The sequence below is a fragment of the Alligator sinensis genome, unplaced genomic scaffold, assembly GCF_000455745.1.
Source record: "Alligator sinensis unplaced genomic scaffold, ASM45574v1 scaffold87_1, whole genome shotgun sequence".
In the NCBI taxonomy this organism is placed as follows: Eukaryota; Metazoa; Chordata; order Crocodylia; family Alligatoridae; genus Alligator; species Alligator sinensis.
Window position 1 is genome coordinate 694847 of NW_005841929.1, and position 26550 is coordinate 721396.

The window sequence follows — 26550 nt, forward strand, 5'->3', positions numbered from 1 at the left end:
AAATTTGTTCCCAACAGGTCCATGTATAGACATGCTCCTGCGGAAAGCTTACTGTACCTTATTTTACTGTGCAGTGGGAGCATTTACACAACACAGTAAATCCACACTAGATTAATTCTACTGCACAATAGCCCGGCAGGCAAAAATTGTGCCAATGCACTAATGTGCAGTAGAATTAGCCTACTGCACATTAGGGCTGTGCAAAATTTCACCAGCTGTTTCAATTTGACACTGTTTCGACTCATTTTGAGCTCAAAACAAAGGGCTTCGAAACAGCCCCGAAACAAAACAAGGTTAGTTGAAATGTTTCAAAAGTTTCAAAGTAGCCAGCAGCAAGGTGGTGGGAGACAGGAGAGAACCAGAGCTGTGCCTCCAGCAGCAGCCTGGAGCACAGCCCTGGCTCTCCCCGTCTCCCAGCGCCGGGCGGCGGGAAGCCAATCACAGTGCAGGCTTCCCTGCACTGCAATCAGGCTGGGGAAAGAAACTGAGCCAACTGCTCAGTTCCCCTTCCCAGCCCCTCCCCAGCTGGGCTGAGTTCCCATCCCCCACGCTAAATCAGGCTGGGGATGGGAAGTTCCTTTCCCCAGCCAGATGGTCGGGCAAAACGTTGAAACAGCATCGAAACAGCCTCACTGTTTCGACAAAGTGAAATGGAACAGCTGTTTCGACTCAAAATCAAATTTGAAACAAAACACTGTTCCATCCAAACCTCGAAACTGAAGTCAAAATGGAACAGTGCCGTTTTGCACAGCCCTACTGCACATTAGCATCACAAAAAAAACATGCCCTGGCGCTACTGTCCAGCAATGCTGATTACAGTACATTAAGGTACTACCTGTTATTAGAAGTACTAAATGTAACGCGCCGTGATTATGGTGAATTAATTAATATGCAGACACACCCAGTCATCTTAAAGCACATTAATAGCTTGTGTAGACACACCCACAAAGTCTTAGCTGAGACAGGCACAGGGACCAGGAAGCAAGCAACATTTCCTATTCAACAGCCCACATGGGAGAGGGTAAGGGGGAGAGCTAAATAGAGACAAAAATAAGGCGGAGAAAATTTGTGGAAGCAATTACAGTTTATGAAAAAAGAGGACCAGAACTTCAGGCCAGTCAGAACCAGAAGATTTGGGCAGGTGAAAAGTATTTTTAATTGGTTATAGAAGAGAAGAGGAAATAAAAAAAAGACTGAAAGGTGCTGAGAAAAGGGAAGGCAGACAAAGTAAAAGGATTAATAGAGGGGAGGTGTCAGAGAGATCAAAAGTGAGAAAGAATACTGAAGGGAAGGAATGCTAGAGAGGACAGAGGAGAACAGGGCAACACTTAAAAAAACAGAGGCTGAATCAGAAAAGAAAGAGAGAAAACTGCAGTTTCTACAGTAACTGACACCTTTAACCTTCTAAAATACAGGCAAACCTGGTTGTAATCTATAAAGAGATGGGGAAATTTTTAGGATAAGTGGCTAAATGTCTCCTTTTATAGGCAGACAAGGTTCTCTGGGCGAATCTGATATCTTTTATTAGACCAACTTAAATAGTTAGAAAAACAATTATTAAGCAAACTTTTGGGTTCAAAAACCTTTCGCCAGGCTAAGGAAGTTTCTGCAGTTGGTGTGTGCTCTTCCTGGATGGAATGAAAAGTAAAGAAGCCAGAGGCTGGGCTGGTATGCATACAAGACAGGTAGTCCGTGAAAATGTAGACTGAGGAGTCAATGGGTGAGAGACAGGCTGGAGGGGTGGGGGGGAGGGAAGGAGAGAGAAGGGGGATGAATAGTGGAGAGATACCTGGGGAGTAAGGTATCAGGCAGGTTATAATGCGTCATAAATCCAATGTCTATATTCAGTCCACGATTTTTAGTATCCAGGGGACTGATGAAGTGGAGTTCATAGGCTCGTCTCTGGGAAGTGTTTTGTAAGTTTCCTTTGAGGATCAGGACTGAGAGATTGGAGAGAGAGTGGTTTTCTTGTGAGGAATGTGCCCCCACAGTTAACTGGGTATTTCTGTCTTTGATAGATTTCCGGTGTGCCTTTTATAGTGCATTAGTCTTATATGTCTATATATGTCTAATATATCTTATTAGTCTTATATTAGTCTTATATTATTAGTCTATAATGCATATAGTGCATTAGCAAACCAGACAATTTCTAAAAAAGTCAAACTTTTTCAATGCATAAAAAAAAGTGGCTGTGGTTATCCTAAAGCTATCTGGCTAATTTAAATTTGCTAAATAGTGTTGAATTCACCAGGTAGTTTCAACTGGGAAAAAAAATCAGATTCATAAAACTGCCTGACAAGGAGGTGGTTCCCTTTTTTACCAGCTAGCCCAGTGGTTAAGCCACAAACTAGGATGTGAGATGACTAGGCTGTTTCTGCTTCTGCACAGTCAGAACTTACCATATTTTGAATCTGAATCACCTTCCTTCTAAGAAAAGTGGCCAGTGACTACACTGCAGGGGATTCTGGTCTGTAAGTAGGTGGAAGAAGGGTGAAGGGTGCTCTCAATTTTTGCTGTTCTATTTTGTACTAAATACATAAATAGTTATTGGAGCAGTGCCAGGGAGCTGTGTGTGTGCCCCAATCACCAACCTATATCTCTCTTGCTTTCTAGGATTCAGTGAATATTTTAGTACCTTATATAATGTTATCAGAAATAACAGTAAAAAGTGTAGAACAACTTATATTAAACTGTATAGCATGCAGAGACATTTTGTTGTGAATGGAGTTAATTTTTTCAATCAAAAAGTATTGCCTATTCAACAGCCACCTTGGGGTTGGGGGGAGAGCTAGATAGAGACAGAAAAGAAATGGAATGATTTGAGGGGGGCAATCACAATTTATGGAAAGAGGAGGAGGAGAACAACAGGCCAGTCAGAACAAGAAGACTTGGGTAGGTGAAAAGGATTTTTTTAACGGGTTATAGAGTGAGCCTTCAAGAAAAAGACAGAACAGAGGTTAGATACAGGGCAGTTATAACAATAGTAGGAACCGAGAAAAGCTTGAGAGCGATGAAGAGTTTTGGACCAAACTCATATTTTTCCAGTTTGGCCACCAAACCAAAAAGGGAAAGAAAAGAATTAGTTGCAGCCCTCCCATCATGTGTTATGAGCACTTAAATTAAGAGCTACTTAATCTAAAAAATGCATTATTGCTAAATTATCAGGTTACATTTTTTCAGACAACATAGAAACTTTAAGATTTTACATCATATTTTAATACAGTACCTTTGCTTTCCAGCGGAGTATTTAGAAATCAGTAGAAAAGTTTTCTTCCCTTTTTTCACAATTCTCTGAATATTTTAAAAACAGATTTTGTAGCAGATCCCTAAGGGTCCCACTTGGTTCACAAAGACTTTGTCCTAGAAAGCTTGGGAGTGGGGTGCAGAAGAGCAGTTAAGCTTCTGTTCCACCCAGGAGAGTACACAAACACCAGCAGACTCTCCCTATGCCTGAAGAATGGTGGTTGTGCCCAAAAGTTTGTAAAGAACATTTTTTCCAACTGTTTAGTTGGTTTAATAAAATAAATCACATTTACCCAAAGAAATTTGTCTGTCAAAAAGCAGTTAAGGCATTACACTATTTCTCCAGAGCTGTGAGTCCAGTCCTACTCTGGACTCATGCCATTCCCCCACCCCTCCTCCCACGGATATTCAATCCAGCTGTAAAGGGGATGGTAGTCATTTAGGTCTAGGGAATCAAGGGAAGCCAGTTATGATACCAGGTATGTCACTCCCTTTTGAGCTGCTTTAAAACCTTGCATACTTTGACCACACTAGCCTGATAGGCTTGGATGGGTCTCTGACAAGGGACCCCACTAAAACCAGATAAGGACATTTTTTCCCTGGGAACAGAGATGGGGAAAAGATGCTGGTAATGGCATTAAAATCCTTATGGTTTTTCTCAGAATCAGTTCAGGATCAGAATTTTCTCAGGATCAGGTTAAGAATTTTCCTTATAATAGGATAATAAATGCAATAGCCCTATAATGGTACATGCAACGTCACACATTTCTCTTAGAGAGAGCAGGGAAACCATATATAAGAATGATAATTTTAAAAAATCATTCTATATAGTGCTGCATAAGACTTTAAAAAAATACCATGCAAAAGGCAAGGATTTCTTAAGGTGACATCTTTTATTCAACAAACTGTGTAGTTGGGATAAAGTTAGACAAGGTTTCAAAAGCTCACATTTGTTTAACTGTATCCCAGCTACGCAGGTCCAATAAAAGATGTTACCTATGGAAGACATGCTCTGCAGGCAGTTGGGGAGGTTAAGTTGCCAGGTCCTTCTCATGCCTGATCTTTATCCTACATGTTTTGGGGTGTAGGTTGTAGCCGTGTCAGTCTAAGGATATAGGTGGACAAGGTTCTTTGGGTAAATCCAATATCTATTATTAGACCAACTAAAATTTTATGATTTTTTTATTAATTTAAAATGTTATCACTTTCTTTGGGTAAATCCGATAAAACTTTAATTGATCTAATAGAAGTTATCTTTTAACTAAAGATCAATAAAAGATATCGGATTTACCCAAAGACCTCTGTCTGCCTATGTTCTTAGACGGGCACAGCTACAGCCTTTGGGATAAAATTAGATAAGGTTTCAAATTTGATATCTTTTATCAGACCAACTAAAATTGTATTAGTCCATTTTATTTTATTAAAATTTTAATTGGTCTAAGAAAAGATATCGGATTTACCCAAAGAACCTTGTCTGCCTATGTCTTGAGACCGACACGGCTACAAACTTTGGGATAAAGTTAGACAAGGTTTCAAAGCTGGTATCTTTTCTTAAACCAACTAAAATTTTATGATTTTTTAAATGAATGTAGATTATCACTTTCTTAAGGTAAATCCGATTCCTTGTATTAGACCAACTAAAACTTCAGTGGGTCTAACACAAGATATCGTATTTACCCAAGGAAAGTTATAACACTCTAAATTCATTGATGCCTCATTAGAGACTGCATACAAAAAGATTTTGGTTGGTCTAATCAAATTTGACTTGGCTTTTATTTGGTCTAATAAAAAAAATCTGGGTTTTACCCCAAGAGCCTCGTCTGCCTGCGGTCTTTCTCCCGACACCCCGCACACCTGGTTGCAGTGCTCCGCTGCCCGGTGCAGAGGGCCGAGGCGCGGTACTTACGGGGGGTGGTCGCTCTGCTCTGCTCCGCTCCGCGCCGCGCCGCCGCCGCCGGGACCTGTGCTCATGGGCAGGGCTCGCTTGCTCTACCCGGACCGGCGCTGCGTCGCCCCTGAGCAGCACAGCCCCAACTCGCGTTCAGTTTTGATTTCCCGCTGCCCAGCTGGGGAGGATAGAAAGTGAAACTTAGCTGCAGGAGAGCCCGCTTCTCCCTCTGCAGCCGCTGGGTGGAAACGTGGCAGGGCTGAGCAGGCACCGCAGAGCACAGCCAAGAGCCTGCATGCACACCCTCGGCTCTCTCTCGGAGAGAAGGGCAGCACAGAGAGCCAGAGGGTCAGAGTCAGCCAAGCGTATGCCGGGCTCAAAATTAAGTCACTGATGGCTGAAAATCCCTGTCCGGGTGGACTAGAAATAGCCCTGGGGACGGGGGGGAGTCACATCTGAGGGAGAGGGGGTGAAGGCAACCCTTTGTGTGACAAGCAGATGTATTGTAAAAACAGGTGAGCACTAAAAGCTGGGGGGTTAGAAATAAGGTGCATGTCTACACTCATTTCTTTCATATGCAGTGCCATAGCAAGGGAGGGCAAGCATGGCAACTGCCCCGGGCACCAAAGCGAAGGGGCACCAACATGTGCTGCCCAGCCAAGGTGGGGCATGGGACAGTGCCGCGAGTGGCTCGTTTCGGGGACGCGGGGATGGGGGTGGCTCCCACTGCTGCATGCACTCCTGGGCAAGCATGGGGGGCATTTGCCCCCTGCATCAGGGCAAGGGCAGACTGCCACTGCAGACTTTGCCCCAGGCGCCAAGCTTTGTTGCTCCAGCACTGTTCATATGGCTTTAGAAGCAAGACGTTTCGTCACAGTTTTCATTCCAAATTCCCCAACCAGACCGATGCCCTGCAGGAAAGCAAGTGTAACTCCAGGATGTCACTCTCAAAGTTGTATCTGGGGCAGGATGTTGTGATGTGCTCCATGGTTCGGTCAGGGTTCCCACCATTGCAGCCAGGCGAGGCTTTTAGGTGCCACTTGTACATCAGGTGGCCACACCGGCCACATCCAGTGCATATCCTATTAAGGGCTGTCCACATGCTCTGTGGAAGGTTGAAGCCTGGTTGTTGCATTGTTGGGCGGGAGACGAGGTGTTTATTTGGGAAAGTGTTTTGGCAATGCCCAGACTTATTGTACTGTGCATTAGCGCAGCTGGTAAAAACTGTGCTAATGCACTAATGCACAGTAGATTAGTCCAATGAGCATTAAGCATCACAAAAAAAGCATTTGCTTTCACTAAAGCACAGTAGACTTAGTCCAATAAGCATTGTGTCACCAAAAAAAAGTTAATTTGCGCTACTATGTAATTATCATGCATTAATGAAAATGTGTAGACATGCCCATTATGTCTCAGAAGGATACACTGCCTACAAAAATACAAATGTATGTCACAAACATACATTTGATAGTGGTCAAAAGTACAGGATAAATTGCACAGGCATTCTATATTAGAAAGTATATGGTATTAGGAAAGGGATCAATCAGAGGAGTCATTTCTGTGCTGCAGTGCTTCCTCTTTTATTAAGATATTGTCTAATGATATTATGAGAGGCAAGGATTTTTATGGGGGGGGGGTGATAGTTTTTATTGGACCAACAGCCGGGTTGGAATAAGGTTAGATGAGCTTGTTAATGTAATGAATTGCGCATGGGACCGAACAATATTCTGATTCAGCTTCACTCCAGAGCTTGAAAATAGGGTTGGGTGCCCTTGGATATTTGTGCCTGCATCCTAAGCTTTATTTCATTTCTGAGGAAGACCTTTTCAATCAGCCATATTTTACAATTTTTTTCCATCATGAATGATGGGCAAGGTGCCATCCAAGTGATGAAATTCCCAGGCATGCGAAAAAAATGCTGCTTGTCTTTGAATACCATCTACCCTCTGCCTGTTAATCCAGGGAAAAGCCAAACAAGAAGATGCATTTTTTCTTTTTCTTGACTTGCCTTCTCCCACCCAAGTCTCCAAAGATGTCTGCTAGGACAGCATTTCTCAACCTGTGGGTCATGACCCAAAAGTGGGTCACAAGACTATATGAAAGGGTTGCAAACAACCTTTAAAAATGAATTCTCCTTTAAAGGAGGAAAATTTGGGAAACCATGGCTTTCCCCTTGCAGGCTGTCAGAGTTCCAACCTGCAAGCGGCTACCTCTGCCCCACACACCCACCCCTGCTCCACACACTGGGAGGTGAGGGGGAGTGGGGGGCATTGAGTCAGGACTGGCCGTCAATGTTTACAAATGGGTCTTGGTACAAAAAAGGTTGAGAACCACTGTGCTAGGACAACATGCACAGAACCTGAGAAGTTAAAATTAATTGTATCTGCTAAGGACACATTTTAAACAAGCAAGTCATCCACCAGTGTATTATGAGAACTGAAAGCTGAAATTCAGATCTAGAAAACTACTTGGGGGTTGGGTGGCAGGATGTGCTAATCATGATTGCCATGATGGCTCCTGCTCTGGCTGCCCTGCGGGAGGTAAGTTAGCTCTGCTGGGGGCCTGCTCCTGGGGTATGGGGCCCTCAGGGTTCACTCTCTCCCCTTCGGGAGCCTGTGGTGATGCCTCGCCGCCACAGAAGGGACACCAACAGATGCTGCCCAGCCTCATATTAAAGACTGCATTCCCCACATAAGAACCTCTGTGATAGAGGGGAGGGACTAAAATAATTGTAGAATGTATTTTTTCTAAGGCAGGGATTGCTTAAGTGTTATCTATTTATACAGTGCCTGCAACAATGAGACCGTGATCCTCAAATGCCCCTGCAATAGGAATATACTATAATAGCTATAATTATAATTATAATATTAAACTACAATGAGGAAGATTTTTAGAAGCACCTACATGAGCTGTGCCCCCAATTCCCATGAAAAATAAATGACAGTTGAGCAGTCTTGAAATCTTTTCCTATATAACTAAAGTGTTAAAAACCTTGGCAGGATGCTGGGTTGCTGGGTATGCTTCAGAGGTTTCACTGTAGTTTTACCTTTACTCTTAGTGTTTCCTGCACTGTCATCCATTTTTTTCAGAAGTGCACACATTTCAGAAGAAAGCCATTAAATTTGTCTAAAATCAGATATTTTTGTAATTTTCCAAGAACTAAAAAAACCTTTGAACTGCCATATTTTTGTCAAATATTCTCTTTTTGATTTATCTATTTTTCCTGTTTCCTTACAAAACAAGAATCCAAGTAAAGAAATTCAATGCAGAATGCTTCCAGGAATACACAGTAGGAATTTAACAGTTAAAATCACAAAGCCAGCAATGGAACAACTTAAGCTTTGCAACAATTGCATTAGTTTAGATGCTTTTACATTAAATATTTTCTGTTACTGGTTCAGACCCCAGTTCAGGACAGTACTATTTAGAAAACCACTTAAACATGTTCCTAAGTTGCCATAGCATCACTGATAATTACCTGTGTACTTAGAGCACCTGATGAAATCTATCCTGAAGAGGGACATTTTTCTAAACTGAGACACTACGTCTTAAGTATGATGTTTAGTATATTACTACTTATATAATTAAATATGTAAAACATGCAGAGTGTACAACACCTGTAAGATAATGTTGCACTGGGAACTTTTAACTACAGGTAGAGTACAGGTGAGGCTTTTTGATAAAAGTTTGTGGAGTTTTCGTAGACAATAATGACTGGAACTGACTGACATACTGTGATACATTGTGATCTTTGCTCACCGTTATTCAAATTATTTTGCCTTTTTAAATTATTGCATTGATTGTCCACTTTCAGATGGCATCATCCACCATTAAATCAAGGATGCCACAGGCAGCACAAGTTGTTTCTGGATGGAGCAAGGATTGCAGAAGAGAGAAGAACCACTCAAATGGAGTAAGAGACTTTGGGACCTTCAGAACTCATGAAAGATGGTGCAAACAATTTTCCATACATCAGGGAATTATCAAATTGCAACAATTTCACAGGAACACAAAGGGGGAAAATCTCCTTTTATATGCTACAATTTTAGAGTTCCTGTGCCCAATAAAAACTGCTGCCACAAGAAAGGACAAATATTTCCAAAAACTGCACAAAATTCCATATTTCTATCAGAAATGAAAGTTCCACAGAACAAAAGAACAGACACATCTCGTGTTGGTCACTCATTCACATACAGACTGAAGAAAGAGCCAAACTGTGAAGCAAAGGTGGGCTCATTTATCTGTTTTCACATCTCCCAGCACCCCGAGCAACAAAAGGTAGGGATAAGTCAAATTTGTTCTATCTACAGTGTTTCCCTATGATTATTTTACAGATTTGTATAACTCAGCCTGGGGGCTGAATGATAGTGATTTTAATACAGATGCAGTGGGTTAAACTGGTAATTGAGTGGGACTAAGAAACTCATTTCTCCCAAGCTGAATTGACAATAAATAAAACTTAAACTGCTTTCCTTTAAGCATTGAGTAGGGTTAATGCATTCAGCTCAGGTGGTCATATTCCAAAAGATAATTTCCCTGTGATTTGAGGAGACCTTTACTGGCCCTTTAATTTTCATTGTCTACATTTTACATGAACATAGGTTGCCAGACAGGACAGTACACACATGCAATAGAGAAACACAGAGGCAATTCCATGCTAAGTGAAGGACAAAGTGTATTTTAAAATTCCTCCCCATCATTTTCTTCTTCAACTGAGTCAGTTCCCACTTCCTCGTAGTCCTTTTCCAGTGCAGCCAAGTCCTCTCGGGCCTCTGAAAACTCCCCTTCCTCCATGCCTTCACCAACATACCAGTGCACGAATGCCCTCTTGGCATACATCAGGTCAAACTTGTGGTCCAGCCTTGCCCAGGCCTCAGCAATGGCTGTGGTGTTGCTTAGCATGCAAACTGCACGCTGCACCTGCGCCAGGTCTCCTCCAGGAACCACAGTGGGAGGCTGGTAATTGATGCCAACCTGGAGGTAAGAATTAAGTTGAGGAAAGAAAACAAAAGTTAAAGAAAAGGACAATAAAAACAAGAAACATCACAGGTGGGTGGAAAGGGGGCAGGTGTGAAGCTAAAAACAGAGTACTGAAATTATGTAAAGTCAAATATCATATAAGTTGCCCTTTATTCAACTATTCCTTGTTCAGCTATAACCCACAAAAAACAAAGCAGAACAACTAAACTGGGCACAGGGAACCAAGAGGGGTCATGCACTCTATAGTTAAATGTCACTGAGATTATCTATATTCTTCTCAGTGTTTAATGCCCACAACTGCTGCTCAACATGAATTACATTGTTGTATCCAGCCATAAGGAAAATATGTTCCACCTACAAACTTTCAAATCAGGGCCCATCCCCTGAGAAATGTAGATTAGTTTTCCATATTTGCTGCTGTTAGCCTCTGGAAATCTAGTCTGTCAGTACTGCTGAATAGCCAGCAGTGGGGGTTCATGACCGAAAAATCACATTCATGTCTTATTTAACAAGATGGATTCTATTTGTTTTTAAAATTATATTGATAGTTTAGGGGACAGTCTGACCAGCTTCTTTAGATTTTAATTCCTAATTTAACACCTCTTTAGTTTAAAACTTCCTTTAGAGTTGACATTTCCTAGGCTGCCAAACAAGCTGATGCTTAGGGGGCTGCATCAACAAAAATATCCAAATTCCAAAAGAGACACTGCAGATTATACACACACACACACACACACACACTCCTAACCATTCATTTCTCTCACAAGTGTAAGTAGCAGAGAAGTGAAACCACACATTAGTCTAGACCAGGTGTGCTCAACCCCAGTCTGTGTGCCAGACCCAACTCACAACACCTCACAGGCTCCCCATGGGTCTGGAAGTTTGGCAGCAGTGGAGTGGTGCAGGGCCCCAGGGCTCAATCCCAACATGTGGAGCAAGGAGCGGGTGGTGCGAGGCCCCAGGGCCTGATTCAGCTCATGGACAGGCTCTGTGCCACTCATCTGGCCAGCAGAACCAAAAGACCAGTAGTCTGGACTACTTCACAATGTATCTTTAGTAAAAAAAAAAAAAAAAGGGCAGTGCACTTTTGCCTTCCTCACCTTGAAGCCTGTGGGACACCAGTCCACAAACTGGATGGTTCTCTTGGTCTTGATGGCAGCAATAGCTACATTGACATCTTTGGGGACCACGTCACCCCGATACAGCATGCAGCAGGCCATGTACTTCCCATGCCGTGGATCACACTTCACCATCTGGTTGTTGGGCTCAAAGCAGGAACTGGTGATTTCTGCTACAGACAGCTGCTCATGGTAGGCCCTCTCAGAGGAGATGATGGGTGCATAGGTCACCAGGGGAAAGTGGATGCGTGGGTAGGGTACCAGGTTGGTCTGAAACTCTGTCAGATCCACGTTGAGGGCCCCGTCAAAGCGCAGAGAGGCTGTAATTGAGGAGACTATCTGGCTGATGAGGCGGTTAAGGTTGGTGTAAGAGGGGCGTTCAATGTCCAGGTTGCGGCGGCAGATGTCATAGATGGCCTCATTGTCCACCATGAAGGCACAATCTGAGTGCTCCAGGGTGGTATGGGTGGTCAGGATGGAGTTGTAGGGCTCCACTACAGCAGTAGAGACTTGAGGGGCAGGATAGATGGCAAACTCCAGTTTGGATTTCTTGCCATAGTCCAGGGAGAGCCGTTCCATCAACAAGGAAGTAAATCCAGATCCTGTGCCCCCACCAAAGCTGTGGAAAATCAGGAATCCCTGCAGCCCAGAGCAGGCATCAGTCTGAAAAGGAAAAGAGAGTAGATACAGTTTAAATCTGAGACTCCCATGACTCCATCCTGAGACTGAAACTGGAACATTTGTACCCAATACATAGCACACAGTTCAGCAAAGCTTTCCTGAAAAAAGACTCTCTCTGTCCTATGCCCTCTTCAACAACCCAGCTGAGGAACTATACATCAGACTGGAGATGATCTTAGGCATTTAACATCTCTCAGGTTTAGTTTTACCGAATCACTGGATGAACAAATACCTAGCCATACACTTAGACACCAAGATGTATCAATACTGGCTGTGATAAAGTGATAAGGGTTACAGTTTCTTATTGTAGGAGACCTTGTTTAAATGGATTTTCTCTCTAAAGCAGGTTCAGAAAACCCATAGTCTGTGGGCAAGATATGACCGGGAGAGTGGCAGGGAGGGAAGGGGTATACTTTGGACCCACGCTGGGTCATTCTTGCCTGCCACTGGAAAACCTTGCTGACTCCTGCTCTAGTATCATCCAATCAACTGGGGTATGATTGACCAAACCCCTCTAACTGGGTGAGCTCTCTACTCTGAGTCAATGAGACTACCTGGTGCCAGATAAGATCTCTGTTCGTTCCTTTCCCCCTGAATATAATTTCTTAAGGAATGGCACTTACCAGTTTACGAATACGATCAAGCACCTTGTCAATGCTTTCTTTGCCAATGGTGTAGTGACCACGGGCATAGTTATTAGCTGCATCCTCTTTTCCAGTGATCAGCTGTTCTGGATGGAAAAGCTGTCGGTAAGTGCCAGCCCGCACTTCATCTGTCCAAAAAAGTAAAACTGTGAGAAGCCTAAAGCAGGCAGGCTTCAATGGCAGTCAGTTCTGCTGAATATACTACACAGGAATGCTAAATGGAAGTGCTGTATACTTTAAATTATGAAAGACCACTCTTTCAGATAAAAAGCTCTGTGGTGTCACAAAGAGAAGGTACTGGACCCACTGGAGGAAGAAGAAATAGATACTTTCTATTGCAATCAATTTGTTGTGTCACTGCCAATTTGTGGAAGAACTTGTGGAAAAAAATAAGCTTCTGTACTAACTGGAGGACAAGCCATCATAAAAGAGAGGGGCTTTGAATGAAATGGTGATTCCTCATAAAAAAGGGAATGGAAAATTCTCAGGAAACCTCTTCAGAACATTCATTCTCCTTTCTACAATATGAATTGGAGGAATGCAGCATTCAGACCACAAAATAAAATGCCATTATATACAAGACATAAAAGTGACGAAGAGAAGGTACGCAGATCATCTCATATTTATTAAATACGGGCCTCCCTTGATCTACCATTATCAAAGTTTGGTCCAGCTATGAAGGTAATGGAGTCTAATAAAATTTGGTACTAAAAGTCTCAGAAATATTTTATGCCCTAGCGATAGACTAAGATAGAGAAGTGATTGCCTCTGTGCTATATTGGAGACTAGTGAAACACAATACTGAAAAGCTGAAGAGTAGGTTCTTTTTCATTTTCCAAGCTAATTCTGTACTGACCTACTACAGTTGGTTCCAAATCCACCATGACAGCTCGTGGCACATGTTTTCCTGTGACTGTTTCACTGAAAAATGTGGTAAAGGAGTCATCATAATTGGGTTTGTTGGACGGATTCTTGAAGGTGCCATCTGGCTGGATGCCGTGTTCCAGACAGAAGAGTTCCCAGCATGCGTTGCCAATCTGAACTCCTGCCTGACCAACGTGAATGGAGATGCACTCACGCTATAGGGAGAGAACAGAGGAAAGGTCAGAAGAACCAATGCATATCATACCTCCTTCTCATTCCTAAAAATTCTTTATGTCTAGAATATTACTGTGCAGAAATCTGAAACCAACTTCTAACTTGATTTGGTCTGAATTCTCTAATCCTATGTGCACCCCAAGAATCACTGTGCAGAAGAGCCAGGGAACAAGGACTTGCCCACTGTCTTCTGTATGCAGTAGGAGTCCCAAATATTATTTACTAATGGGAAACTATGTATTTTGCTGTAGAACTTATGCATACGAATAAATAGTATCTCTCTCAAAAGGTAAGTGTATATTTGAAGGTACACATTTGAAGGTGTGTGTTTGTGTATGTGTAGCAGAAGCATGCACTTATATATGTTTATGCACATACAAACAGGAAAATATATGCAGGCACACAAAATGTTACCTTGCTTCACATGGACTGACAGACCCCAGAAGAGGAGCATGTGTCAGGTCTATTTATTTTTGTTCCTGGCGCAGACCTGACGCAGCTGTGTGGTATTTTTCAACTATATGTAATCCAAGAGAAGTGCAGTGTCTTCTGATTCCTTAACCCTATTATGGCAGGCCATGTGGGAAGCTGGAAAAAACTGCTCTAGGAACTATACATTCCCTTCAAAAATTATTTGAGATTCATCTAATATGATACAGTTCTCCCTGAGAGCCCCTACCCACCCATGTATTTACACCCTGCATGAGCAGGCATGGCTGCTCAAGCAATGTTATTGCAACATAATATGAGCATACGCTTATATATTTAAATAATTTTGAATAGTTATTACCATGGCATCCAGGCCCTTTAGCTAGGGAACAGTAATGTGAAAAATAAAAGCATCGAATTACATCCTCAACAAAATAAGTACGTCTGCCCTGAAGCTCTTTGAATTACACAGAAGTGTGAATTTCAAATATCTCTCTGGGGAAGCCCTGCTGCTGGCTTTGATATGTTCAAATATAGATGCATATACCAAACACTTCTGAGCTGGTCTTGAATGCTACAGCATTGTTTAAATGGCAATTCTTTCCTTCATGTTCACGTGCAATAGTCGTCAAGCCAAATTCTGCTGTCAGGTACACTTGTATTAGCCCTTTACCACCAATGGAGTTGCACCAGTGTGCCTGAGGGTTTAATCTGAAGGTGGTAGAATTGCATTGATAGTGATGTAGGTATAGATGTACTGTGGAGAGTTATTTAGGTGTCACTGGTAGTATATTCTGGCCATGGAGATTTTTAATTACTGATGATGTCACAAAATAAATACTTCAGTGTGTGTCTACTGAAAATGAATCTCTTCCCTTGTAAACTGAGCACATTGGATTCATAGACACATGAAGCATGATAATCCCATAACAAAGTTTTCACAGAGCATGCCTACATGTGCACATTTACTGCACAGTAGCCAAAATAACTACACAGTACGGGTTTAAGTCTATACGTGCATACCTGTACTTATGCCGACCTGTACTTATACCGTACTTATGCCCAATTAGTTACTGCACAGTAACATACATGTAGATGCCTTACTGCGCAGTAACACTGTGTGTATGGACTGATTTAGGACTAACTTTAGTCCCGAGTTAGTCTACACACAGTATTAATACATCTAAATGACTGCATGTGTAGACACCAGCCTATTCCCACCTACTGTGCCATAATTTACTTGCCAGTGTAATGCCAGTGTAAATGCACATGTAGACACGCACACAGAATAGCATTCAGAGCAGAACCACATTTAGAAGCTGGGCATTGTCTCTGGAACCTGAGGAGCCCCTCTGCTCTCTCCCTCACATTAACAGATGGATACTGTCTGAACCTTTCTATTTCCTCAGACTCAAATGAGTGGGGTATTGATCCAGAGATTTAAAATTTGAGGATTTAATTTAGGATTAACAAAGACCACAGATCTCTTCCTTCCCTCTTAGTTCAGGCCTTAAGTCCCACTGATTTGATATGCTGTCTATTTAATGTGAACTTCTTAGTTCTGCCCTTGGAGCTGGCCAGCTCTGATGACTCTCATCAACAGGGAGATGCATCTACTCCCATTCTTTCCCCCTGCCTCCCTCCCCCTCCCAGACTAGCTACAGTTTTGAAATGCTCTAACTGCCAGGGTGGAGAGAACAAAAAAAAAATTGAACAAGGTTTTGAAAGCAGGGTTTTCAAAATAACAGCTTCAAAATAGGTCACTGTGTCTTTAATATTGAAGAGACTGGACTTGACTTAGAGTGCCAGATAGAGTAAACAGACCTCTCTAAGACATTTAAATCTTGAGCCTACTCAAAACTCATATTTCACATTCCTTCTCTAGTAGCCTGAGTCTCACATTTGCTCTTATCAACTATGCTGCTGATCCAAAGCCCATAGAAGCCAATGGAAAAACTCCTATCTGCTACAATGAGCTTTGGATCAAGCTCTCCCTCTAAAATGCTCTTTTATAAAATCAGAAGCAGTAATGTTAGCAAAAAATTAAGCACAATTTAACTTAGTTTTTAACTATACTGGGATGGCTTTTAATCTTCTGAATGTATCTGCATTGCTATTTCTGAACAGTATGCTATGTAGCAAACCAAGAGCCATAGGTGCTGACTTTTATTTTTGCTGGAGGGAGGGAGGGGCAAGATGATGGACATGTGAAAAGTTTTACAGATTTCAGGAAACAGCCCTCTTCCCGAGGGGCGCCAGGAGGCCCCCACATACTTGGCACCTCTGCACCTCTGTGTGCGGTTAGGTTTGCCTAAGTAGACGGGGAAGCTGTGTTAGTGTGACTGCTAGTGAAGGGAGCATTCTAGATCCAGAGAGAGCACTAGTTCTGTACCAGTAATAGGAATGAACTAGGGAATGACATAGTTCTCAGGACCAAAATAAAGCCCTCTAGAGTAATAGCCAGGTTGAAATGGGTTTTTCAGCTGCATCTATAAGAAGGCCCCCAAGAGTTAATAATGAATCTACCAGAAATTCCTAAAGATGAAATGCCGTATTTTCTTTCTCTCACATGCATGCACACATATGTGCATGTCAACACCCACAAAGCCAAGCCAGGAACATGTGTGTGTGTGTGTGTGTGTGTGTGTGTGTGTGCGTTCAGTGAATAGAGATTCACATGATGCCGATAAGGGTTACACTAATTTAACAAAACACTGACTTTTGTGACTATTTCAACTACATTTCTAAAGTGACTTCTTTTGAGTTTTCTAGTAGGAAGCTACAAATGATGTGAAATGCTATATTATCCATATGCTACTAAACTTAAGTTTCAGAACTACAAGCAAAAGGCACTGAACAGATCATTCTGATTGTAACTCCACTGACTTAATTAGAATTCCATTGAAGAAAAATATGGTGTGCTATAATTTTCCCAGCCTGCATTTGACACATTCTGAATCTCACTTGATCTTTGTATTTAATAGCAGGAGTTTCTCCTTTTACTTTGTGATGTATCAATGAGATCAGGGCTCTATGACACAAACAACTAATGACTGGCAAAAGGCTGATGTCATAACAGGGCCTGTGGGCATCCTTGAAACTTTCTTGGATCTGTGGTGATTGGAGACTGCTCACAACTCTTAAGAGAACAGAGTCCAAAATCACAACCCTAGTGAACTGTTCCACCCTCGTACTGGTTTCTTATTGACAGTATCATCTAAAAATATATTTCCCTACCTAGATGAAAATTTCTGTATTTTTATTTTTGTTTCATTGCCATTGATTGCTGAAGTTACGAATTCTCTGACTGTCTACAGAGGAGGTCCACAGATACAAAACTACTGTTGTGGCCCTTTCATATCATATGGGATATGCTGGTATTTTTGTGTGTTCAGAATGAGCTTTCCCAGCATGGATTTTGTGAGGGATTAGAGGGGTTTGATAGGAAGGGTTTGGTCTACTTTGGATTTTCTTCTTCTCTGGTTGTCTGTTTTACAAGTAAGAGGAATGCTCTGTTAAGCAACCTCCCAGGTTTAAGGGTTTCAATCTTCCACTTGGGGAATGAAGTAGAATCAAAAGCCAGGAATAAAAGCACTCACTTGGCAACAAATGGGCTACTCTGTTGTAAAGGCTGGGCCAAGAGCACCTAGTCACCAACAAGGTATTCTCAACTCAGTTCACCTGCATCAGTACCTGATTGAATCTACCAGCTGAATCTAGACTCTGAAAGTGAAAGCAAGCTAAACCTTTTGCTTCTCATCAGGCTCCACAATAGGACACATGGCAGATTTCCCTGACTCCTTTCTTCTTCCTCCCCCACAAATCCTCCTATGCCCTGTATAAGGGTGGCATTCCCATGGTCCCACTTACCATAATGCCTCCAGTGGTGTTCACTTCCCTTCTTGGTCAGCAATAGCAGTTTTTGATACAACTTTCTCTGCTGTTGTGTGACTCTGAACTGTAAAGTAGTGGGGGGAGCCTGGGCCATACACCAAACACCTGCTGCTACTCATCAGTGTCATAGTGCAGGGTGGGGAGTAGGTCACAATCTCCACACCTCTTCCCATTTACATCACTAACTCCTATACCTACTTCCCCACACACACACACACACACACAGTTCATCCCTATTCCCAATATTCAGTACACTACAAATTCCATACACTTTCACCACTCCTCCCTACAGACATATAAAATCGGAGCATAACCCAATTCAGCATATATTGCAGATTCTTTGACCGCTTGGATACATGCAAGATTAAATTCAGGCCCTCTGTACCTATATACAATTCACGTATTCATATTCTCTCACCAGTAGCCTTTATATATGCACAAGAATTTTTCCCAGGCTCCACTACAGAAAGTGGAGAAAACAAAGGAATGTGAAATACAAACAGAGCAGGAAATAAAGAGATGAAGAATAAGTATAATTACCATTCTGGTGTATTATACCACTGCACTTGTCCAGTTCTTTCTATAGCTTCTTCTGTGTCCTTGCTTTCATCTGACTCCCCTTGCATAGCCTAATTTATTTTATTGCTTCTCTGTGCATATGTCAGTACCTGGGACCACAGTACAGCTGTGAAATATTCAAGTCAGAATCCAGCTGGTTTAACTGAACAAGAAGAGAACTGGCTTCTTGTTGCAGTGCTTATAGCAAAAGAATAGCTGAATGGCTATATGCACATGTAGAAGTACTTACATCCAGTGACTGCTTTATTGTCTGCTGCCTGTACTCCAGGCTGAAAGTTGAAAACAGGAAACTTATCTCAGACTCAGAGCTCACATTACAAGGAGTATAACACAGTTAACTCCTCAGAATCTGAACAGTCTGTTCTCTCCTTTTCTTAGAATCACATTGTGCACATTTAGCTATTACAGTACAAAATGTACATTTCTTATTATTTAGGGTAAATTCACCTTACACAAATTAGTACTGGGATATTGTACTGTCCATTGGTAACCAGCATTTAGCTACTGGTATATCTTTGCTTAATTCAATTAATTGTTTGTAGATGGTTGGAGGGGATTGCCTTTTTATTTTGAAGTAGGATTGTACTATTACTATAGACATGATGGTTCAGGAAATATCTGAGAGACACAGACTGATGGATTTCTTATGGGGGGGTGTTGCACAAATCATTCACCTCATCCTCACCCTACAACTTTACTTTACAAAAATCATCACTTCCTCCAAACCATAATCACAGCTATGGGGCACAAAAGTGGCCCTTGGAATGCCAACTTCTTCATGAGCCACCCGGAAGAAAAATTTATAGAAAACTGAGATATCAATCTTGCACTATACCTGTTTGGTCCAGTTAATGAAGATATATCTTTATTAGACAGAACATCTAGACTCACTTATTGACTTCCACCACAGATTTAACAACTATCGTCCCTCAGTCAGACTTTCTCTGGAATACTCCTACCTTAACATCAACTTTCTAGATAACAATCCATATCCAGAATAGCACCCTACACACCACTATACACCACTATACACAGAAAACCCACAGACCACCATACCTATGTCCACGAGATAGGCAATCATCCCAAACCTGCTACAATACCAAAAGTATTTTTGACCACACACCCCTGGTGGTCACCTACTACCCCACACTGAAACAGATCAAAAGAATCATCAGATAACTTCAACCTATACTTGACAAAGATCAGACCTTGAGAGAAATATTCTGAGACCACCTGGTGCTGGTTTTCAAACCAATTCATAACCTTGCCCAACTCACAGGCAGGAATGAGTCCACCTGCCATCGATTAACCACCCACCATCAGGCCAGAATTCTTGATCCCAGCAGAGAAGGCCACCAGGTAGATGGATTGGCAAGTTTCCACCTACACCAGTTCATTATGGCCTTGGATGGTGAGGAGCATTTTGTTGGCATACACCAAAAGGATACTCTCATGGTCAGTTTAGTAAACACCAAACCGAACAACCAGTTGCATAAGAGCCAAAGGAAGGGCCCTGTGGTGATGGTATAGAGCTGGATGTGGGGAAGTTTGATGCACTCCCCATCCAAAAGTGATGGATTCAGTCAGGGTCCAGTTGATCTTACCCCTTTGGAGGTACCTGGAGAAACCATATGAAGCAAGGACCAAAGCCAAATTCCCTCCCTATGAGGTATCTGTCGGCCACTACTAACAAACATTTTCTCCTGGTCGAGGAACAGGAGGGTGAATGATTGGCAGTCCCTCCAAGTGAACTTGAGGAGATCCTGGACCATGTGCAGGATATCAAAAATAATGCACCCTGGAATTGTGTACATCCATTTGGGGTGAATTGCATCTGCCAACACAGACCTCAGCCTCAACACGATGGCTGTTGCTATGACCTTTAGTCCATGAAAAGAAATGAGACTGGGCACCAATTCTTTAGATCACAGGAGTTTTCCTTTTTGGGCAGTATGATCAGCATACCCCTCTTGCTTGACAGGGGAAGCTCCCCATTCCTTTCAGATCAGACTGCAACAAGGTCTATTCAATGGGTGGTCTTCCAGAAGACATGGTAGAACTCCACTGTCTTACCATCAATACCCAGAGATTCATTGGTAGACATCAGGCAGAAGGCTTCTGATAATGCAGCCAAATTGAGACAATCCTCCAGCTGGTCCCAGTCACCCATGCTGACCTGTGCTAGTCTCTCCCACAGAACCTTACAACATAGTCATAAGTTGGATCTGGACAGAAGAGTCCCATGTAAAAATCTCTTGCCCTTTCCCAGAGCTCACTGGGATCTGCAAGAAGATATCATCTTCTGTTAGGAGGCAAATGATGTACTTCTTGACACCACTCCTTTTCTCCAAGGCATAAATGAAGTAGGAGCTACAGTCAATCTCAAAGAGACAAATGTGCCATGGGCAATGTGTTTGTCCAGAGCTTGGAGCTCTTCCTGCTTCTCCTGACACTCTCTGCTAAGGTGCAGGTTTCTGGGTCAGTGGCAAGAAGCCTCTCTAGCTCCAAGACCTGCCTCTCCAAGAATTCTCACCATCTCTATGCCAAGGGAAAGGTCCACCTCTGTTTTGCCAGGCTAGCCAGAACTCCCAAAAGGAGTTGCTGAAGGGGGCCAGCAGAATGCCAAAAGAGTATATACTTGGACAGTGTTCAGAAGGGAAATATAGATACTGTCTAGCCAGGAGTGTTGTGCCTGATGTTGCTCACTCTTGACAAAGGTGAATGTAGGGGTCTCATCAGAGCCTTGGGCACATCAGATGTCCATCAGGGAGTAGTCAGTGATGGCCTCTTTTGAGATGTTTGCCATGGCCTGGCTACACTCTATGCTAGTCTAGTCCTGTGCCCCAAGTATGATGCCGAAGTCCCTGCCAAGTACCAAGCACTCATGAGGATTCAGGGTGCTGAGGTAATCAGCTACCTGCTAACAGATTCACATCATCTCCAGGCAGGGGCAGATCCAGAGGACCCTGCAACCACCATGTCCACTTGCCATAGGTGTAGAGGGCATCATGAACACTGTGGGCCCACTCATCATTCTTAACATTCTGCTTCTTGGGCCCCTTCGTCTCCCGTACCAGGGCTTTTACACTTTTGAGGGCCTGGTGGTAGTCCCTCCACCTATCTAGGGTGCACTGAGCCCTCTTGTCTGTAGGTCCCCCCGGAGTTCAAGGGAGCCATAAATGTCCCCTCTTCTCCACTGCCTCTTGGGTAGTGGCCTCTATGGCAAGGAAAAGCATCACCTTGCCAGACATCTTGGAGGCCACCATGATCTTGGAAGCCTCCACTGCTCCTGCCAGAGTTCACACATAGGGTTGCATGTGGAGCACAGCAAGGACCTGAGCCTCCTGGTGATGTTGTGGAAGGTCCCCTGGCTGCCCAAAATGGTTTGGGCAGAGAGACAGTGGAGGCACCAGGCAGGGCAGCTGTAGGTTTCCCTGCATTTACCTGAGCATAGCTTCAGGTGCTCTTCCAAGCTCTGGAGCCTGCAGACTTGGTGGAAGGCTAGATGGGTGGGGTGCCAGTTAAAGAGGTACCTCTGGCCAGGGCAGATGGATCTGATTTGGCCTTCACAGCTGATTTGGCTTTTCCTTTTCCCACCCCCTTTGAGGAAGAGGAAGCAATTGAGGAGCCCTTACCTCTGCCTTTACTCTGTTTTTCAGCTGCTGTGGCCTTATCTGAGGGGAGACTGTCCAGGTGAGGCCTCCCTGGTCCCTTCTCCCACACCCTCCCTCACTTTCTTCCTCCTTGTTAGAGGCTGCCAGAGAGGCATCCCCCTCAGGGGGATCTTGCCCTGCCAAGGCAGTGGGGAAAGGAAGTGTGTGCGGAAGGAGCACTGGGCTCTCCTCTTTGCTTAGGAAAGAGAGAGCTGGCTAGTCAGGAGCATGCATCAAGGGTTGCCTCCTCAGGAAAACAGCATGGGGGGTGTGGGTTAAGGCTCAAAGGAAAGTCAAGAGTTTCTTTTACCTACTCACAGCTCCATAAATCCAGCACAGCTAGCTGGGAGTAGCAGGGAGTGGTACCTGGGTAAAATGGACCACTGTTCTGACCATCTGGGCACATCCACACATTCATTAATGCACAGTAGTTACTGCGCATTTAGTTCAGTACTTGCTTAATGAAGTATTAACTAAATGTGCATTAACTACAGTTACTGCGCAGTAGCAGTGGTGATGGTTACTGAACAGTAGCCTAATAACACTGTGCAGTAGCTTATTAGCATGTTTTTTTACCAGCATAATACTGCACAGTGTTAATAGGCTACCATGCAGTAAGCGTCTCATGTAGATGCGCCCTCAGTGCCACTGCTTAAGATTTTACATTCTTACATATAGATAAACCACCTATCAGGAACAGGGGCCAAATCTTAATGAATTTAGCACAATAATGGGCTAATCCTAGAAAACCATGTATTTCTGAGGGCTTTTCTGGGGGCCATGCTACAACTACTCCCCTTCTGCCTCCCCCACCCTGCACTCCTAATTTCTTCTGGTTCTGTATCTCTAACAGATGTTGCCTAGACCATGGAAGTCTATTTGCAACTTCTGCAGGTGAGAATCATGCTCTTTTCTATCACTGGTCTACCCATGAACCACACTATAATAATGTCACCATCCATGTTTTGAGTCTTTTGCACCCTTATCAGATCTGCTAGATAACACATTGTCCCATTTATGGAGCTGGGAATGATTAAAGTATGGAACATTTGTACCTTTGAAGGGACAAATTTACCAGTCCCTCTGTAGTAGAGTGGCAGCTTGACCTGAGTCTTATTACAAACCTCTAAAATAGGCAACACATGAGATTAGCTAGGCATTTGAAGGTTGGAGTGTGGACTAATGCAACTGAGAAGCATAATTAGTCACTGCCATTCCATTTTGGTAAGTTTAAATTGACACATGTCTGAAGTATGTTAGTAGGGCACTGCCACTGTGGATCATATGGCTAACTAAAGGACTGTGAGCTCCAGAATAGACCATTTAACACCTTTCTCTAGCATTAATTCGTGTTAAACAAAAAATGAAAGAAAAACAGGAGAGAAAAATGTTCAGGTGGTTGTGCAGTCAGGCTGGCTGTCTTATTATACGAGCTGACAGATTACTACTAGGCAGGTGGAACCGAAACAGGTTAGTTCCTTGCATTGTTAATATATTGGTGTATTGTACCACTATTTACAGTTCATCAAATGTTTTCATCTGACTAAGAAGTCAGATTGATCTCTTATTAATGACAAGCCACAACTAAAAAAAATCTTGTTGACACAAAGAGCAATAGCAAATGGGCTATAAAAGCTTAAAGATTTTCTGTATAAAACTCAATCCTTTAATCTTATTGCCACCTAACAAAAGAATTGTGAACATATCACTTCCCAAAGTTAGAATAAATTAAGCCACAGATATTATACATATCCCATGTTATATGTATCATGAAAATATTTTCTTTAAACAGAGGGCAAGTCTGCATGTTTTAAAATAACTTTTTGTTCATTTCATCACAAAGGAACAATGTAATATGTCATAGTATGCATTTCAAAAGGGTTGTTTCTCTTCTGCAAGAGCCACTGTCATCCACAAAATCTGTTCTTACATCTTTTACATGTACTTAAATTGCAGGTGCAACTCTGCAGCTGCAAAAATAACTATTTCATTGTGGTACAGGTGGAGCTACGATTATTCAGATTAGGAACAACTTTTCATTTTGCAAATACAAAATGGGGCAAATCCAAGTAGGCTGTCATATTGAATGAAATGGTTTGAATGTTTGTAAAAGTTGCCCATTAGCCAGTTTCAGGAAGAAGATAGGATTTATCTCCTTATCTAGCTCATTGTTTTGGGACTACGTGCAAAATGTCCTGACTTTGCTTCTGAATTTTATCTTTAGAAGTCTTTTACAAAGAGAGCAAATATCCTGAATTCCGAGAGGTCAAAGCCTAAGGCCTTTTAACCAGATTGGTAAGAAAAGGGCATTTGCAGTGATATGGAAGTCTCCCCAAGAGTAATTTAAAATGCTCAACAAAGACAAAAAAATCTGTTGAGTAAGATCCGAGCCCAAATTTGGGAGTAGTGACAGGTTGAGTAGGAGGAGCCCACTGACGGCAGCTCGCTCAATAAAAACTGTAACCTACTGTCCCAATTTGGAGGTGACTTCACTTGCAGAACAACGAAGGAAGAATCGCAAGTGTAGGCCGGAACAGACTGATCACCTGATCCACCCACTCCGTGAACACGAATCTCTTAGTTCACGTTGAAGCTGCAGAGCGCCCGAAAGGGACTGAAGGAAGGGGACTTAGTCCTATCACTGCTGAGCCCAGCTCATTGAATCATATTGCTGAGGCCAGCCTATTGAATCGTATTACTGAGGCGAGCCCATTGAACCGTACTACTGAGGCCAACCCATTAAATTGTACTACCGAGGAATGAAACATATTTTGGTATTTGGCTTCTCGGAATTCTAGGATTGTAAGTATATTATGAAAGATAATAGTATTGATTCAGATTTAACTTTTAGTTGTAATTGTAGTTGTTTTTGTAATACTAATTCTTATAGCATTGTTTGGGAAGGAAGTGCATTCGGAGCATTGTTTCTGATATATGTAGTTATTGTGTTCTTAATGTTGGTGGTATTTCTTAAAGCTAAGCAGTGTTATATACGTAGCAAAGAATTTTAAAATAAAATTGTGTTGTATGAATTAAGTGTGTAATCATTGTGAAATCGTGCAATCAGCTAACTACTCCCCCAGCCAGTGCATCAAAATGAATCAGTAAATTGTGTGGGATTTTCTCTGTTCCATAACCCACTAGAGACATAGGCCTCCTGAACACTTATGTGAACCAAGGTATAATTCTCTAACATGGCTGGAATTTGTGTTGAGGGTTTGTTTCTGTAACAATAGTGATTATTTTTATTTAAAGAAAGACATTGATGACAAAATAATAATACATCAAGCAATAACAATAATAATGACATGCTGTTCTAAACTAAAAAAAAATCTTCATACCATTTAAAGGTGCAATCAATATTATATAAAAGAAATCACAAAGCCTTATCATGCATTCTTACATTACCCATAGTCAAGCTATTTCTTTTGTCTGTCATGTATTTGTATCTGCATTATTACTATGTCAGAAGGATTCCCGGAACTTTCCATACCATTGTCCTGTAACTCCTATACTGCAGATACTGTTACTTCATACGCTACGTCAATTATAGTTATTATCTGTTAACCAATTACACCAAGCCTATCAACATACCTACCCCTACAAACCAAACCTATCAGTACATGGCTGTGTTTCTGCTGCAAGGGACAGAACATCCAAAAGTTGCTTTGAAGTCTGTTGGAGTTGAGGATACTCGGCCCAGTGAGGCTCTAGGCACTTACTGAGATCAAAACTCTTCATTACCTACCTTATAGTGAATTGTTAGTTGGTGAAGGACAACAGAACTGACCTCTTTTCAGCACCAGCACTATCAGCCACAGGAAAAATAGTTATCCTGCCTTCCCTGCACAAGGCCTTGTTCACAGGGGACAGAATACTTCCTAAAACCCAGTTGTCAGCTTGATTCTTTTTCCGCATTGAATCACAGGAAGAGAAAAGGGGAGGAAGAAGGGAATAAGGAAAGGTGAATACAGAGGGTGCGGGGCAACTGAAATAAGAGGGCAATGGAAAAAGAGGTCAGGCAGAAGAATCTTGTGGAATGAGAAGAGCTTTGGGAATAGGGATGAGGAAAAGGTCTGTCAGGCTAGGACTGGAAACAGGGAAGACATTGTAATTGGGAGCTGGAGTAGAAGAAGGCCTGGTAGGGTAAAAAGTTTAGGATAAGGGGCAGGAGTCATTTGTCTGTGGGGGTACACTGAGATTGAATGAAGAGGCTGGGGAAGGAGAAGGCAATTGGGAGTGGGGATAGTGGAGGTGGGACGGTGACACTGGACAAGGAGCCAGATGGACGGATGCCAGGTCTGGGTGAACGAGGCAACAGGGACTGGATGTGCGTAATGTAT

General features: G+C 42.6%; 2 protein-coding genes across 4 annotated transcripts in view; both read right to left on the bottom strand.

The window, feature by feature from the left end:
• USP18 (ubiquitin specific peptidase 18) overlaps nt 1-7278 on the bottom strand; it is a 25354-nt gene extending 18076 nt beyond the window's left edge. Inside the window, exon 1 of the mRNA XM_014517894.2 lies at nt 5150-7278. The gene's annotated coding sequence lies outside the window, so the exon portion shown is untranslated. The remainder of the gene's footprint in view (nt 1-5149) is intronic.
• Nucleotides 7279-7394: 116 nt separating this feature from the next.
• Nucleotides 7395-18829, bottom strand: LOC102374632 (tubulin alpha-8 chain). Of its 3 annotated transcripts, none has more exons than XM_006019431.2 (5): nt 18516-18829; nt 13411-13633; nt 12534-12682; nt 11212-11892; nt 7395-10105 (listed from the first exon to the last, which is right to left on the bottom strand). In XM_006019431.2, exons 1-5 carry the CDS (start codon nt 18516-18518, stop codon nt 9812-9814), a joined length of 1350 nt encoding a protein of 449 aa, XP_006019493.1. In that variant the 5' UTR covers nt 18519-18829; the 3' UTR covers nt 7395-9811. The 3 variants fall into 3 exon arrangements, with proteins under 3 accessions (XP_006019493.1, XP_006019492.1, XP_025054576.1); XM_006019430.2 differs by lacking the exon at nt 18516-18829 and adding an exon at nt 17952-18086; XM_025198791.1 differs by lacking the exon at nt 18516-18829 and adding an exon at nt 14067-14205.
• Nucleotides 18830-26550: the final 7721 nt, after the last annotated feature.

What these genes read in the sequence shown, in the direction of transcription:
- LOC102374632 (XM_006019431.2), bottom strand. An exon ending in TTGATCGTATTCGTAAACTG is followed by an intron (nt 11,893 to 12,533) that starts GTAAGTGCCATT and finishes TTTCCTTTTCAG; the next exon opens with ACTGATGCCTGCTCTGGGCT. An exon ending in GGTGTCCCACAGGCTTCAAG is followed by an intron (nt 10,106 to 11,211) that starts GTGAGGAAGGCA and finishes TCTTACCTCCAG; the next exon opens with GTTGGCATCAATTACCAGCC.